At 44.3% G+C, this 16,703-nt stretch overlaps 1 protein-coding gene and 1 pseudogene across 1 annotated transcript; both read right to left on the bottom strand.

The window, feature by feature from the left end:
• Positions 1-1,850: 1,850 nt before the first annotated feature.
• Positions 1,851-15,778, bottom strand: Arl9 (ADP ribosylation factor like GTPase 9). The gene is made up of 5 exons (XM_038319402.2): positions 15,101-15,778; positions 13,102-13,119; positions 11,403-11,565; positions 8,671-8,846; positions 1,851-2,027 (listed from the first exon to the last, which is right to left on the bottom strand). Exons 1-5 carry the CDS (start codon positions 15,776-15,778, stop codon positions 1,851-1,853), a joined length of 1,212 nt encoding a protein of 403 aa, XP_038175330.2.
• Positions 14,189-14,317, bottom strand: LOC119806155 (annotated as a pseudogene).
• Positions 15,779-16,703: the final 925 nt, after the last annotated feature.

Raw genomic sequence — 16,703 nt, forward strand, 5'->3', positions numbered from 1 at the left:
ACCCTCTTCTGGCCTCTGCAGGAACTAGCCACACATGCAGTACACTTTCAGATATGCAGGCAAAACATTCAACACATAAAAACTTTATTACATGTTATGTGTGTGCATGTATAACTGCCACATTACACATGTGGAGGCCAGAGGACACCTTGGGTGCCGCAGCCCGGGAGTCCAGCTCCCAGAACTCACCAAGGTTACAGAAAAGAATGCCTTCAGAGCAGTGAGGACTTCAGGAAAATTTCCAATCTTTCTAAAGGAAAAAGACATCCATGGTCTGAAGGTCATGCTCTTTTCATTTCCAGCTCTCATTCTGCAGCTTCAGTCCTCTAATTCTCTGCTCTGATTGCTCCTGCTCTTCTCTTGTTCCCATTCTCTCCAGCTTCTTTGCTCACCTAGCTTATATAGACAGGTTCAACAACAAACTTCTTTCAACAACAACAGGTTACAAAAGCTACATCTGAGGGGAGTGAGTAACCATGGCAACTCCTGGCTTCAAAGTTCCTGGTATACAGGCTGTGACCTGAGGCCAGGGGCATAGCGTTTGGCATTTTTCCAGGCATCCCAAACCTAAAAGCACATTTTCTTATCCTGCATGCAGCCCCAGAGCACAAGGAAGGAAACTTGTAACTTTTTAATTCAAGGCTGTGAGGCCAGACCGTCTTTGTATCCCTGGATATCTGTGAGATTTTCCCATGTAAAGCTGTTTCTCTCTGGACTTGGGCAACTGGTTGTTATTCTTGTCCCCCATATAAATTTTAGGACTTAAAACAGTTAGCTAGCTGAGCCTTGAATTGTGTATCTTAAACCGAGGCTAGAAGCTTATACAGAGTGTTAATTGCTAAGGAATTTAGTAGTGGCCATTGGTGTCTAGTATAAGTCAGGCCTGGCTAGAGAAACTGACATAGTAGTTTTAGTTTTGTGTCTAAAAGACTTTGGTTCAACAAACCAGTCACCTTCACCTCCGTCCTGAATATAATCTATGGAAGTCTAACAATTGACACCCAGTGTTTCTGTCCCACCTGGTCCCACAGCTGTTCAGTTCCAAAGAAACACACAGAGGCTTATATTAATTATAAACTCTTTGGCCTATTAGCTCAGACTTATTATTAACTAGCTCTTACAACTTAGATTAACCCATAATTCTTTTCTATATTTAGCCACGTTGCTTTGTACCTTTTCTCAATGCAGCATTTTCATCTTGCTTCCTCTGAGTCTGGATGAGGACTGACTCTCTGCTTTTCCTCTTCCCAGAATTCCTTAGTCTGGTGACCCCCACCTATTCTTCCTACATGACTACTAGTCAATCAACATTTTATTAAACTAATATGAGTGACAACTCTTTACAGTGTACAAGAGCATTGTCCCACAACAGAAACCACAAAAAGCAAAAGTGCATACGTGATTTATGGCACCTTTCTGACCTTACATGTACATACATGAACATATACACAAAACATAAAGAGAAACCACAGGTGGGATGAAAGCTTACTAATACAAACTTTACTTTGAGTTAAAACCCTCATCCAAGTGTGTGGGCATAGTACCACGGTAGATGGTATGTTTAACATATGTGAGACCCAGGGCTCAACTCTCAGCACCCAAAACAAGCAAAAATCCAAATTACCATCAAACAAAATAATTTAAAAAATTTAAAGTTAAAAATCTAAAAGAAATAAAAACGTAATCTTAATAAATGAGCATTCTCTTTGTATATACACTTTGCATTGAGAGAATAGGAAATGGCTTATTTTTTATTGGAAGTGGAAACCTTTGGCTTAAGCCTGCCATTCAGCCCTCTTCGATGACAGTTTGATGGTGAACTGAGTAGTGGGCCGGGTCCTAGTCAACTTCTACATATTTGCGGCCAGATGTGCAATCAGGTCTCTGGCATCTTGCATGGTGAAGGGGATCTCTGAGCCATTCTCAGTCACCTGAGTTCCAAACAAGAACAGCTTCCTGTCATTCCCCACTTCTGACAGGGCCAGAGCGTCGTGGATGTCTGTAATGTGGTAGGCGTCTTCAAGATCCTTCACCCACAGTGGAGAGAGAGGAGGACACATTGTTAGTCTGCATTCTTGTCGGACAGAAATAGTTCCTCCTTATTTTAAATGACTCTACCATTTAATGCAGAAAATACTGAAACTTTGTTATTATGACCCCAGTGTTGGTATGAACAGAAACATTTTTATAAGAATTAGTCCAGCATTTCTGACTTATCAAAAAGTACTTTCTGGCCGGGCGGTGGTGGCGCACGCCTTTAATCCCAGCACTCGGGAGGCAGAGGCAGGCGGATCTCTGTGAGTTCGAGGCCAGCCTGGTCTACAAGTGCTAGGTCCAGGACAGGCTCTAAAAAAGGTGCAGAGAAACCCTGTCTTGAAAAACCAAAAAAAAAAAAAAAAGTACTTTCTGCCCCCCACCAAAGACCTTAATTTTTCTTTTCTTTCTTTCTTCCCTTCTTTTTTTTTTGTTTTTGTTTTCTGAGGCAAGATTTCTGTATAAACTACACTATCCTGGAACTTACTCTGTAGACCAGACTGGCCTCAAACTCAGAAAGAGCCTCCTGCCTCTGCCTTCTGAGTGCTTGGATTAAAGGTCTATGCCACCACCACCTGGCAGGACTAAATTTTCTAAATGATACCATCAATCTGTTTATTTTTCTAAGATAATTTTAATATGATGAACTATTAAGAATTTATATCATCAAGAGAAATTTGGTTCATCATTTTATCTGGTTGTTTGATTTGTTTTGTTTTGTTTTTTGAGACAGGTTTCCTCTGTGTAACAGTCCTAGCTGTCCTGGAACTCGCTTTGTAGAACTGGCCGGCCTCGAGCTCCCAGAGATCCATTTGCCTCTGCCTCCCAAGGGCTGGGATTAAAGCCATCCACCACCACGCATTTGATTGCTTTTAATGTACTATTTTTATTCTTTGAGAATTTCATACAGGCACACCATGTACTTTGATTATATCCCCTCCTGACTTTTCTCCATCCTCATGCCCTCTCTCAATTATATGTTTCCTTTTCTTTTTATAACTCACTAAATCCACCCAGTGGTGGTGGTGCACACCTTTAATTCTAGCACTCGGGAGGCAGAGGCAGGAGAATCTCTGTGAGTTCAAGGCCAGACTGGTCTACAGAGATAGTTTCAGGACAGGCTCCAAAGCTACAGAGAAACTCTGTCTCAAAAAGCAACAACAACAAAAAACTCACTAAATCCAATTTGTGTTACCTGTATAGTCGTGGGTATGAATGAGGCCATCCACTGGAGGTGGTCATCCTATAGAGGCCACATCTTTAGAGAACACTGACTGTCCCTAGCCCAGAAGTCATCAATTGTCTATAGCTCCTCAGCTGGGGGCGGGGGCGGGGGAGGGCTCATGAACCCTTACTCACTCCGTGTTGATCTTGTGCACATCTTGTGCAGGCAACCACAGCTGCTGTAAGTGAGTGCACGCGTGTGACTGGAAGACGCTGTTTTGTTTGATCCTGGCTGGTCTCTGGCTCTTGCAGTCATCCCCCCCCCCCCCCGTCTTAGTAGGAGGAGTTGGTTGGCTTTCTTAAAGAGACATACCGTGAGACTTAAGCTGGGCTTGAACTTTTGAGTCATGCACCTGTTGGGGTTAGAGGTGTATACCATCATACCCTACTCATCAATTACTTTTTTTTTATTTTTTGGTTTTTTTCGAGACAGGGTTTCTCTGTAGCTTTGGAGCCTGTCTGGAACTCGCTCTGTAGACCAGGCTGGCCTCAAAGTCATAAAGAGCCACCTGCCTCTGCCTTCAGAATGCTGGGATAAAGGTGTGTGCCACCACTGCCTAGCTATCAATTACTTTTTGCCCATATTTTACTGATTTTCATACTTATCATTTGTGAGTTCTTTGTTGCTATTATTATTTATTCAGATCAAAAATTTATAGCAAACTGGTGGGGTGTATGGAGGTCCATGTATGTTGTCTTAGCTCCACAGCCCTGGAAGTCTACAAGGTTCCCCCTGGTGGGCTATGTATGGTGACTGGGTGTTGGTAATCACAATATGTTATTCATAGAGCCCTTAGAGACTTCTGTGGCAGAGTAAAGGATACAATAGTATATAGATGATGTCTCAGGTTAATACATCTACTGAGGAAATTATAAAGGAAGATGTAGGGAGGAGGCAGTATGGGTAGGAATTGAAGCTATAACCAAAGAATAAAGAAAATAAGATAACATTTTTTATAGGCAAGGCCTCCCTATATAGTCCAAGCTGGCCTTGAACTTGCAATCCTTCTGTCTCTGCTCCCCACTACTGAGATTACAGGCATGAACTTCCATGCCCAGCTAAGATAACCTTTTGAAACCCCTAATGTAACATATTGACCTAGTGATTCATCTAAAAGCACAGACTAAATATTTTGACAAAAGAATATAAGCAAATGTGCATTAAATTAGAATAGCTAAGACTTATATACCCAAAGATGCTCAATCATTCCACAAGGACACTTGCTCAACTATGTTCACCATTATTCATCATGGCTAGAACCTGGAAACAACCTAGATGCCCCTCAACTGAAGAATGGATAAAGAAAATGTGGTACATTTGCACAATGGAGTATTACTCAGCTGGTACAAAGGCATCAGCAAATCTGAAGGCAAATAAATAGAACTAGAAAAAAAATCCTCTTGAGTGAGGTAACTGAGACACAGAAAGACAAAGATCACTCATAAGTGGATATTAGCTATAAAGTAAAGGATAACTATGCTACAGTCCACAGTCCCAGAGAGGCTAGGTAACAAGGAGGACCCAAGAGGGGGGACACATAGATTTCCCTGGGAAAAAGAAATAAAAAGAAATCTCCTGGGTGGACTGTGGGCCAGTGGGGATGGGAACTTAAGAGACTGAGTTGGGGGATGGATGGAGGGCGAAATTAATGAAAGAGACATCTTGATGTGGGGTGTTTGGGGGTCAGGTAGAGGCCTGGTGCAAGGGAAACTCCCAGGGATGACCCCAGCTAAGACTCCTAGCTATGGTGAATGGGTAACACGAACTGGTCATCTCCTGTAATCAGATTGGTAAAAATCTCAGTTATCATCAGAGAACCTTCTTCATCCAGTGGCTGATGGACATGGGTGCAGAGATCCATAGCCAAGCACTGAGCCAAGCTCTGAGAATCTTGTTGAAGAGAGGGAGGAAGGGAATAGGGGAGGTGGGGAGGGGAGTAAGGGAAGGAAAGGATGGGGTGTGGGGTGGGAGGATAGGGGGTGGTCTATAAAGATCATGGGAGAACCCCCAGAGATAATTAACCTAGCATCATAGGAACTCACAGACTCTGAACCAATGGCTAGGGCGCCTGCATGGTACCAGCCTAGGCCCTCTACAGTGTGACAGTTGTGTAGCTTCATCCGCTCGTGGGACGCCTGGTGGTGGAAGCAGGTACTGCCCCTATCATTTACCAGGAGCCTATTCCTCATACTGGGTTGCCTTGCCCCGCCTTAGTACAAGGGGAGGAGCTTGGTCCTACCTTAACTTGGTATGCCATTCTTTGTTGACACCCATGGGAGGACTGCCCCTTTCTGAATGGAAATGGAGGAGTGGATTGGGGTGGAGTTGGTGGGGGTAGAGGGTGGGAGGAGAACATGGAGGGGAAACTTTGGTTGGGATGTAAAATAAATGAATAAATGTAATTAATTTAAAAAAGAATAGCTAAGTCTTTTATCATTAAGGTAAAGTTTAGCTGGGTATAGTGGTATACTGAACACTCAAGAGGCAGAGGCAGGTAAATCTCTATGAGTTCAAGACCAGCCCTGTCTATATAGTGAGTTCTAGGTCAGCCGAGGTTACATAGTGATATACCTTGTCTCAAACAAACAACAAAAAACTTTCAATTTGACAATAAATAGCTCTGTTTATTCAATTTGATGAAGACAAGACACACAAACCACAAAAGGAAAGAATGGATAAATTTGATAATTAAAAAGGAAAATCTCGCCAGGCTGTGGTGGTGCACGCCTTTAATCCTAGTTCTCAGGAAACAGACAAGCAGACCTCTGTGAGTTCAAGGCCAGCCTGGTCTATAGAGCAAGTTCCAAGATAGTCAAAACTATATAGAGAGACCTATGCAGAACTATGTCCTAAAAAGAGAAATGGAAGTCTCTAATGTAAAAATAGGAACCATAAACAAAGCAAAATGAAAATCACTGATGGTGCGGGAGAATTGTCTGTATTCTGTCAATCATGTTTTAAATAAACGCTGATTGGCCAGGCAGGAGGTAAAGGTGGGAAAACCAGACAGGAAGGAGAAATGATGTAATGAGAACAGGAGAATTCTGGGAAGGAGGAAGTTGATTACTCCCACTCCTGCCCAGATCACCGAAGCAGCAGGATGTGATCTGCAACCACTGAAAAAGGTACTGAGCCACAGGGCTAACATAGATCAGAAAAATGGGTTAATTAAGATGTGAAAGTTGCCAGTGAGAAGTTAGAGCTAATGGGCCAATCAGCTTTATAACTTAAAAAGATCTCTGTGTTATTTCTTTGGGGCTTGCCGGCTGTGGGGTACCGAGCGGGACAGAAACCCCAACAAGCAGGCCTGACTCCCTCACTGTTACAGAATGGCAAGCAGGCCTGACTCCCTCACTGTTACACACTAAGATACTGGAGAAGATGTTAGTGATGCATATAACCAACAAGGAAATTTTGCAAAAGATATTCAGTACCCTTACATATCAAACAGGAAAGGTAGAGGCTTCCGGGGAAACAGTATGTTTAGTACAAAAGAGCTCGGCTCTCATTCCCAGCACCTCTACCACAGGAAGAATCAGAGGTGAGAAAAGAGCAAACAGGATGTAGGGCTCAGCCAGCAATAAACACTTCAAATAAATAAGGATAATAAGAACAACACATTGGCAAAACGGATGGTTGTAACAACGGCTAGTCCCAATGAGGGGGTGGAGCTTCAAATAACTGTCATCTCCCGACGGAAGAGTAAACTAGTGCGACTTTGGAAAGCAATTTAGGAATATCCAGTAAAACTATTTGCAAATCCAAAAACCTAGCACTTCTGCACACTTGAGAAACACGCATCTGTGTGTACAAGGGTGCACACATTTGAAAGCTCACTGCAACCTTGTAACAGCAAACAACTGGGAATAATAAAAATGACTGGCAACAAGAGAAAGGCCAGATTACAGTCCACCAGCATGCCACACAGGTCAAATGTGTGCACAGGAACTTCTAAATCTTTGCAGTTCCTTCACCTACTGCCTGCGGGGTTGAACCCAGGACCTCACATATGCTAAGCAGATTCACTCTCATTGGGCAACATCTCTCAGGCCCTGAGTCTTCGTAGTTTTAAGATACTTCACTTAAAAACGAAAAACAAATCATCAACCTTTCTTTTTGAAATGCCAACACAATATCAAAATGTGCTGGACCAGCCTCTGTTCTTAATGTCAATCAAGGTTTCTGATAAAGTAAGATCTATTGTAATTATTTAGTTTGCTTCCATGAACATCCCACTCGTAGAAGACATAAGGGAAGGCAGGCACTGAGTTTTTGGTTGGCAGACCAAGTAATTGAGAAAATTACTGTTCCAGTGTTTGGAAACCTAAGGTGTGTGTGTGTGTGTGTGTGTGTGTGTGTGTGTGGAGGTCATCGTCATTGTTGTTGTCATGGTAGTGCACAGAACAAAATTTACCATTTTAGTGTGTAATTCAGTAGAATTAAATGCATTCACAGTGGTTTAAACCATCAATCTTCATCTTGCTAGGCTGAAGCTCTAGCTGTCCTAAGCTAACTCCACTTTCCTCCCCCCTATAACCCTTGACAACCACAGTTCCACTCGGTCCACTGCAGAGTTGATGACTCTGGGAAGACGCTCTATACACAGAACCACACAGCATCTGTCCCTCTGTGGCTAGCTCATTCATTTAGGATAGTATCCACAGGTCCATCCGTGTGGTTGCATGCGGTAGAACTTCCTTCCCTCTGCAGGCTAAAGTAACACGCTGTATGGACACACCACGTTTCCTTATGTGCTCATCAGTGGACTTCTAATGTCTAACCTGCGGCTGTTGTAATAATAGTGCTACCATGAACATAAGTGTATAAAAGCAGATTGGCTCCCCGGTTTCATTTATCTGGTGTATATAAAAAACGTAGGATTGATGCATGGTACAGGAATTCTGTTTTGTTTCTTTTTTTCGTAGTTGCTTGCACTTCCAAGGACAGTGCAAAAGCTTCGAGCTTTCTCCATGAACGCTAATTGCTTTTGATGCAAGCACACACACACAAAAAAAAATTCAGTCACGTGTAACGGATCTAAAATAAAACTCTTTTTTGTATACATAGAAGCCACTCAAAATTGTGTCAAATTAAATCAACAAACAATATTGGTTTATTGAAATAAGTTCAATACACATAGTTCAATTCCATTTCTTCAAGAGGCAACAGACTAGGCCATTCAAGTACTTACAGGACACAAGACAATTATATTTACATTGAAAGAGTATATAATCCAGAAGACCTAATAGATTGAATACACAGTATGTTTTTGATTATCTACCTATTAAAATAAGACATGTCTGTGCTAATAAGGAAACTATTGGGTGGAGGTCCCATTAACCTAGTTTTGGTGTGGACTTGCCTGAAAGCGAGGCAAGGTGCTCTACCACCAGATTAGCACAGCTTTTTACCTGTTTGTTGGCAAACACAACAAGAGGGAGCCCTGGGTTTGGCTCAATCAGCTGATGAAGGTATCTCTTGGCTTCAGGCAATCGCTTGTGATCAGCTGAGTCTACCACAAAGATCAGCAGCCATACCTTAGGCAGGTACATTTCCCAGTAGGCACGGAATGGCTCACTGCCACCAACTGTGGAGAATGGGAGAGAAAGGAGTCACACATGAATGAATGAATTAAAATCACAGGGATGTCCCCCAAGGGGGACTATGGGACACACTGGCCAGGTGCTCTGGTGAATGTCACTGAGTTACACTATAGGCAACTCTGAGTGGCCGGAGGAATGTTAGTGAGGAAATCGTTGGTCAATGGGAATCACTTTTCCTCAGAAGTGGATCACTCATCCTGGAATAACAAAGAAACGGCGTGAAAAGCCAGGTTGGGCAATTCATGCCTATAATTCCAGCACTCAGGATAGCAAGACAGTGTCTCAAGCAAACAAAGATAAAATTAAAAACAAACAAGCAGAACACAAAAGTATCACTATGGGAATCCAAAATACACCAGTGATGTCTCCCTGTGCTATATAGACACAGAAGAACGGCCAGCTACTGCTTGCTCATCCAGCATAACTGAGAAAACGGGCATAAGGTACTAAGATAATGGAAGACGATAGGCTGAATTGTGTGCCACTCTAATAATATGTGTGTGTGTGTGTGTGTGTGTGTGTGTGTGTGCGTGTGTGGAGAGAGAGAGAGAGAGGAGAGAGAGAGATACATGGATGGTAGGAAGGTGGATGGACGGATGGACAGATAATAAAGTAGGTAGGTAGATAGATGATAGACAAGAGATGGATAGATAGATAGATAGATAGATAGATAGATAGATAGATAGATAGTCTCATTATGTAGATCTGGCTGTCCTGGATCTCACTATATAGACCAACTGGCCTCAAAGTCACAAACTCCACCTGCTTCTGCCTCTGCTTCCCAAGTGCTGGGTAAATGCATAGCCCACCATGCCTGGCTTCTAAAATAATTTTTAATGTTTATTTTTAAGAATGTGTGTGAGTATCCTTGTGAATGTATACTATGTGTTTATGTGCCTGTGCATAGACCAGAAGAGGGCACTGGGTCCCCTGAAGCTGGAGGTATAAGCAGTTGTGAGCTGCCTGACATGGGTGCTGGGAACTGAACTCAGGTTCTTGGCAAGAGAAGCCCATGCTATCTGAACCATCTCTCTACCTAGCAAAACCATTTAAGCATTCGTAGGAATGCTACATTCCTGTCAGTGTAACCAGTGACAAGCCGGTTTTCCAGTCATATTGTTTATTTGTGCTTTACAGATTTTCTTGATAAATTTTACCAGAGGTTTGTCTACTTTATGTTTTCGACATACTAATTTTGGACTTTTCTGACCTTTGCTATTGTGTTTTTCTTCCCCATTTCACTGGTTTCTTAGTGATTTTCTCACCCTCTTTGTTTTTATTGTTACTGTTTTTTTTTTTTTTTGACACTTTCTTGGCCTGCTCCTTTTGATCAGTAGATTTTTTTTTTGTCATTGTTTCTGGAGTTTTTGAAACAAGGTCTTTCTACATAGTCCAGGCTAGCCTGTAGCTCACCATTCTCCTGCCTCAGCCTCTCAAGTGCTCAGATTACAGGTCTGTAACACCACGTCTGGCCTCACTGTGGTTTTTAACAATGACTCAGTTCTCCATCTTCCCTTTTCCATAACACTTTATCTTTGATCTAAGAATCATCTAGAAGTGGATAAATCTATCATTAAGGCTTTTTAAACTAGCAAATGCTTTGTTTAAATAGTGTGTTAAGATAGTGGTCTTTGAGACTGGACAAAAGCAAAGATTTCACAATTGACTGCGGTGCCTGGGAAGAGGAGAGAGGGGTTTTTCTCATGTGAGAGCCAAAAAGGACAAAACTTATACATCTGATGCATGCTTTGGAGACAGAAAACCTCAGTGCTTGACTTGCAGAATGATGCCATAGAGGAAGACTGTCGAGGGTGATGCCTGGGGTACCCCATGAGTACCTAGTGGAAGAGCAGCCTCCATGCACTGGCCGTGGACTACCCAGAAAGGAACAAACAGGGGATAAATCGTGCTTGCTTTGCTTGTTTTGTGACCACAGTAAGTCTCAAAGGCCAAGTGGGAGTTCAAGTGGAGGTGGCAGAAGACATCTGGACATGACTGAACAGCTTACATAATTCTGGGTGCCTCTAAGATGATATTTAGGGCCATGAGGACAAATGTCTTGTGTGGGGTGTGTAGAGGGAAGACTGGAGGCCTGATCTGACTTTGGGAACTGCGTTGTTAGTGAGGTGGGGGCAGTACTGCCATACGGTAGAGACTGGGACCATCAGCTTACTAGAAGAGGTTTGGGACTGCGCCCGGTTTTGTTGTTGAGAAGGACGCCCATTATAGTTGCTTAGATGGCCGTGTTTCTGCAGCAGTGAGGGAAGGCGAAGGATGATTACAGGAGATCACAGGAGGGTGTGCTAAATTTAGCCTTCCTCTAAGCCTCCTTTGTTGCCAGCACTACAGAAACAGGGAGAAAAATCGAAACAGCAGAAAGTGGATTCCCCAGCCCCCACCCGGAGCACCTAAGTATTAAACCACGCGTCTTGCTAAAGTGTTAAAGAATCCCATCCCGCGCCACTTCTCTCAAGATTACAATGTCAGTAGCTAACACTGCTTCCGGCTTAAGATGGATGCTAATGAGAAGCAGAACGTACTCTCCAGGAACTCCATCTGCTGGTCCTCTGTGTTGATGTAAACTTCGTTGAAACCTTGGGTAGGTGCCAGGCTGTGCTGGACTCTGTTGGAAGCCAGTGAGTGGAGGACGCTGGTCTTTCCTGCTCCATCCAGGCCTAGAACTAGGATCTGCTTACTTTTCTCCTGAAATAAAAAAATCGATCAGTAAACTCATGCTTTTGGGGCTGTGTATGGCTGGCTTCTGACAGTGTGCCTGACTTGTTAGGACCTAACTGTACCCATGGAATTGCTAACCAGTCTAAACCAAAACGACCCCTACTTCTGTGACATCACTCCCAGGTCCTTTTTTATTGTCCAATTCCTTGTCAGTTTATCAAACAACAAATATATGTAAACACATACACATGCATGCATGTATGCATACATACACACACACACATTCGCACAGTGCATGCACATGAACACACATCTTAGAATTTATGTGCCATGCAGTGTCATAGATCTACGGATACCAGGACCAATTTCCATATTGCGTATGTGTGTGTGTGTGTGTGTGTGTCTGTGTGTGTATACTCATGCACAGGGGCACCTCGGCATGCATATGGAGGTCAAGGGACAATTCTCAGGAGTTGGTTTTCTCCTTCTACCATGTGAGTCCTGGGGATCAAATTCAGGTTGTTGGCCCTAAAGCAAACATCTCTACCTGCTGAGCCTTCTCAGGACCCCGTTTTGCACCTGGAATTATCATCTATTGGTAACTGCACTGGAATGAGTTGTCGACGGCACAAGTATGGCACCCAACATGGAAGCATTTAAGGTCTCTTATTTGTCTTGTCTTAGCAGTTGGATAATTTAGCTGCAAAATATTAGGACAAAGATCCTCTCTTGTGTTTTGTTTGTTTTTGAGACAGGGTTTCTCTCTGCAACAACTATGGCTGTCCTGGAACTCACTCTGTAGACCAGGCTAGCCTCAAACTCATAGCGCTCCATCTACCTCTACCTCCTGAGTGCTGGGATTAAAGGCATGAACCACCACCCAGCTCTCGCTTATGTTTTTGATACAAGTATCATGATTAAGCAGAAAGGCTAAGGCTATAGAAATTGTCAAACCTGTCTCAATAAAAAAGGAGTATTTGTTTTTTATAAAGCCCAACATTAAACCTGGGGATTTGGAAGCAAACTTCAAAAACAGCTTTCTCCTATCATTCTAGCTTTAGAGATTTTCATCACAAATGATTAGAAAGGAGCTCATGGTTTTAATCCCAGCACTCTGTGAGTTTGAGGTCAGCCTGGTCTACATATTGAGCAGGGTAGCCAGAGCTACATAGTGAGACCCTGCCTTGAAAAACAAACAATAAATAAATGATCAGAAAGGAAGGTCAACATGAATACAGAAATAGTTCAAGGTGTTCAGAGATGTGGTTTCTATAATGCAAACAATGATTATCTAAAAACCAAACAAAAAATCCAAATAACAAAACACTAGCAATTATCGTTAATACTACTGCTTCTAAAGTAATAACAATAAAGTAATCATACAATTCTACTTTTTCTATCTGAAAACGAAAAAGTATTATTGATTAGTTGATCACAGCGCTGAGGATCAAACTCAGAAACTTGAACATGCTAGAGTTTTTCATCCCCAACCAGAAAACGACCTTTCTTCCCCCACCCTCCAAGACAGGGTTTCTCTGCAGCTTTTAGAGCCTGTCCTGGAACTAGCTCTTGTAGCCCAGGCTGGTCTCGAACTCACAGAGATCCGCCTGCCTCTGTGCTGGGGTTAAAGGTGTGCGCCACCACTGCCCGACCCAGAAAATGATCTTGTTATTTGATTTGAGCCGTGCTCTTACTATGTAGCCCTGCTTGGCCTGGAACTCACTGTGTAGATCAGGCTGGCCTGGAACTCACAGATCTGTCTGCCTCTGCCTCTGCCTCTGCCTCTGCCTCTGAGGGCTAAAGACGCGGACTACCACCTAGCTCAAAAAGTGATCTTAAATAGTATTACCATGGTGGTGCACGCCTTTAATCCCACTCGGGAGGCAAAGGCAGGTGGATCTCAGTGAGCTCCAAGCCAGCCTGGTCTACAGAGTGAGTTCCAGGACAGTTAGGGCTATGTAGAGAAACCCTGTCTTGAAAAACAAAGAATCTCTAGGGCAGCTCTGTTGGTTTGTTTTTTTTTTTTTTTGTCTTATTTGCTAGCCCAGAGTGGCCCTGATATCCCTTGTGCTAGAAGTAAAACACTCTCATCTGCTTAAAAAGATAATAGAAGAATCTGTGGAAAGAAAGATGTTTTAAGGCATGACCTAACAGGGACCTAATGTAAAAAGCATGATTTATAAAGGCCTCTGAGTTTTTGTTCTTGGAGCAATATATATATATCTTTTGGTTGGTGTATTCTGGTACACTCACCTGAACCTCTATTTGTGCATGTGCTGCTAGGCCAGAGGTTGGTACTTAGGTTTTCCATGAATGCTGGGGATCCAAATTCAAGATCTCCAGTCGCACTGCACCCACGGAGCCAACTTCCTAGCCCTAAGGAACTAGGATTCTCACGACTATTTCATACCTCACTAGGTATGAAATTCTAAGTCCTTACTTCCGTTCACGTTCTAAGCGTTACAGTACCGTTCTGAGAATACGCTACTGTAAGGAATAGGACAGCGGAAGTTGTTCAGATTGCACTCTTTAAAGGAACAGAGGCACCAAGAAATGGCTGCGGGGTGTGGATTATGTCCCCTACACTATAGGTTTGGGGCTGAGGTGGTGTAAATGGTAGTTTACTGCTGAAGCCCTGGGTTCTACGTTTATCTAGCCCTAGTCCACAACTACCAGAAATTATGCAGTACCTTGAATTAGGGGAAATCGCAGGGGCCCACATATCCAGAGTGCAATGGAGAAGCCGCGCCCTGGGAAAACCACTCCGCTATGTAAATACTCAAATTTAATTTTGAACACCACTGTTCTTGTCAACAGCTATTTCTTCCATCATCTATGATTCGAGTCTGTGCTTTTGCCAGGGATCAAGTCTCCGTTAACAATTCCCACTGTTCAGAAGTAGAAAGCGGCTCTGAGCCAAGGAACCAGTCAAGGAACTGGAAACACCAAGCGACAGAGTGGTTTCTGACCAAAACAATGCCTGGGCTTCTGGAGACCAATCTGCGTCCCTCCACTCTACCGCGCGAGTTCTGAAAGCCATGCAAACGGTAACTACAACGCCCGCAGAAAAGAACCGGGAGCTCCCAAACACACCAGGTACTCATCGTGTCCAGGAACCCTGTCTCTTCCAACCAAGACTATATTCACTGCATGTGTTGGGAAGAGGATTCGGTGCTGTTTTCAGCATTGTCTATGTGGTCCGCACCTGGTATGAGGCGCTGGGACAGAGCCAGGAGCCGGTCCTGCGTTTAACTAGGACCAATTAAGATCCCTGTCTTTCCACCCTAGACAGTAACGGGTAGGCCATGGGGATGCCGGAAGGGGTGAAGTTGGGGGCGGGGAATACGTTCGAACCTTGGCACATCCCCCCAACACTCCCGCCATCCATAGACAGACGCCCTCGGACAAGATCCGGTTCTCTGCGTACTTCTGGGGCGACGTAACAGAGCCTGGCGGGTCTGAATGCCCACAAGCGCCTCGGAGGCGAAGCGGGTCCCAGGTCTCTTACCGGCGGCGGCGGCGGGTACAGGATTTTAATTGAGGTGTTGCTGCTCTCTTTGACCCTTTCTGTGACCCGTTCCTCCTCATTCTCCGTCCCTTGCTCCTCCTTGACTTCCTTTCCTTTTCCATTCTCCTTGATTTTCAACTCCACACTCTTCCTTTTCTCCTCTTCCTTCCCTTTCTCCTTGATTTTCAACTCCACACTCTTCCTTTTCTCCTCTTCCTTCCCTTTCTCCTTGATTTTCAACTCCACACTCTTTCTTTTCTCCTCTTCCTTCCCTTTCTCCTTGATTTTCAACTCCACACTCTTTCTTTTCTCCTCTTCCTTCCCTTTCTCCTTCCCGTTCTCCTTGAGTTTCAACTCCACATTCTTCCTTTTCTCCTCTTCCTTCCCGTTCTCCTTGATTTTCAACTCCACACTCTTTCTTTTCTCCTCTTCTTTCCCTTTCTCCTTCCCGTTCTCCTTGATTTTCAACTCCACACTCTTCCTTTTCTCCTCTTCCTTCGATTTCCCGTTGTCGCTTTTCTGACCTACATCCTTCTTTTTCTCTTCTTCCTTCCCTGTCTCTTTCCCCTTCTTGACTTTCACCTCTACAGACTTCCTCTTCTCCTCTTCCTTCACTATCTCTTTCCCTTTGCTCTTTACTTCCACATCTTTCCTTTTTTCCTTCTCTGCTTTTACGGATTCCCTACTGTTCGAAGAAAACTTGTCCCTCTCCTTCGCCTTCCCTCTCTCCATCCCCACCGCCGCTGTTCCCCCTTCTCTCCCGCGCGCCAGCGCGCAGGAGCGGCGGCCCTGGATCCTGGCAGGTGTTGCCCTGGTGTGGGGGCTCAAGGGAGACGTAGGTCCAGAAAGCAAGCGTAAGCCACACCTGCGGTCACAGGGTCGCAGGCCGCGCCAGTGAGCGCAGCTGTCAGTCTGGCATCTTGCTTTAGCTGGTCTAGAGCTGGCGGCTGATTGATCGAAGTTGAGCCTGAAGGAGTGACCGGGAAAGGCGTGGATGCTAGGATGCCCAGTCTAAGGGAACCTGGTGATCCTCAACAGAGAACGGGAGAAACAGGCAAGGTGGACTGCTTTTGCTGGAGGTCCTTAGGTACCCCTTGCTCCAGAGCGCACAAAGACACGATTTGACAGTGCTGGAGAAATGCTTCCTACGAGTTTCAGCAACTCAGCTTCCACCTCCAATTTGCTCTGCCAGTCCGTGCCTAACTTAAGAATGCCTAAAGGCACCAGAGTCCCTAGAAGATTCCTCACCTTCCCCCACCTTACAACCACCACCCCAGAACACAGGCTACCCATCTCCCTGCTCCCATCCCACGTGAATTCCACGGGTAGGAACAAAAACTGCTGCTATTCAGCACTGACAGCTAAGGACAGAGATCGCAGGTCCTGACAGCAGGGAACAGATATCAAAACCTAACGATCCCATCCCCAGTCACCGCGGAGTGACTTATGTACCCTGACTGAGGTGGCGTGTTTCTTTAGTCGAGGAGCTCATGGTTCTCTTATTTTCTGGCGGGACTCGGAATATTTCACAATTTAGCAAGGTGAGACTTTAGGGATGGGGTCTAAGTGGTGAGAGAGTGCTTGCTGAGTAAAGGCCCCAGGTTCCTGCTCAGTTAAAAATAAAAAATGATGCGTAACATCAGGACATGGGTGCCTG

Source organism: Arvicola amphibius, chromosome 1 (genome assembly GCF_903992535.2).
Source record: "Arvicola amphibius chromosome 1, mArvAmp1.2, whole genome shotgun sequence".
Taxonomy (NCBI): domain Eukaryota; kingdom Metazoa; phylum Chordata; class Mammalia; order Rodentia; family Cricetidae; genus Arvicola; species Arvicola amphibius.

Excerpts from the sequence above, each read along its gene's own strand:
- Arl9 (XM_038319402.2), bottom strand. The coding sequence starts at position 15,778 with ATGGAGAGAGGGAAGGCGAAGGAGAGGGACAAGTTTTCTTCGAACAGT. Across the intron at positions 8,847-11,402 it reads GCAGATGGAGTTCCTGGAGA|TTGGTGGCAGTGAGCCATTC; the intron begins GTACGTTCTGCT and ends CATTCTCCACAG. Across the intron at positions 2,028-8,670 it reads TTGTGTTTGCCAACAAACAG|GATCTTGAAGACGCCTACCA; the intron begins GTAAAAAGCTGT and ends CTGTGGGTGAAG.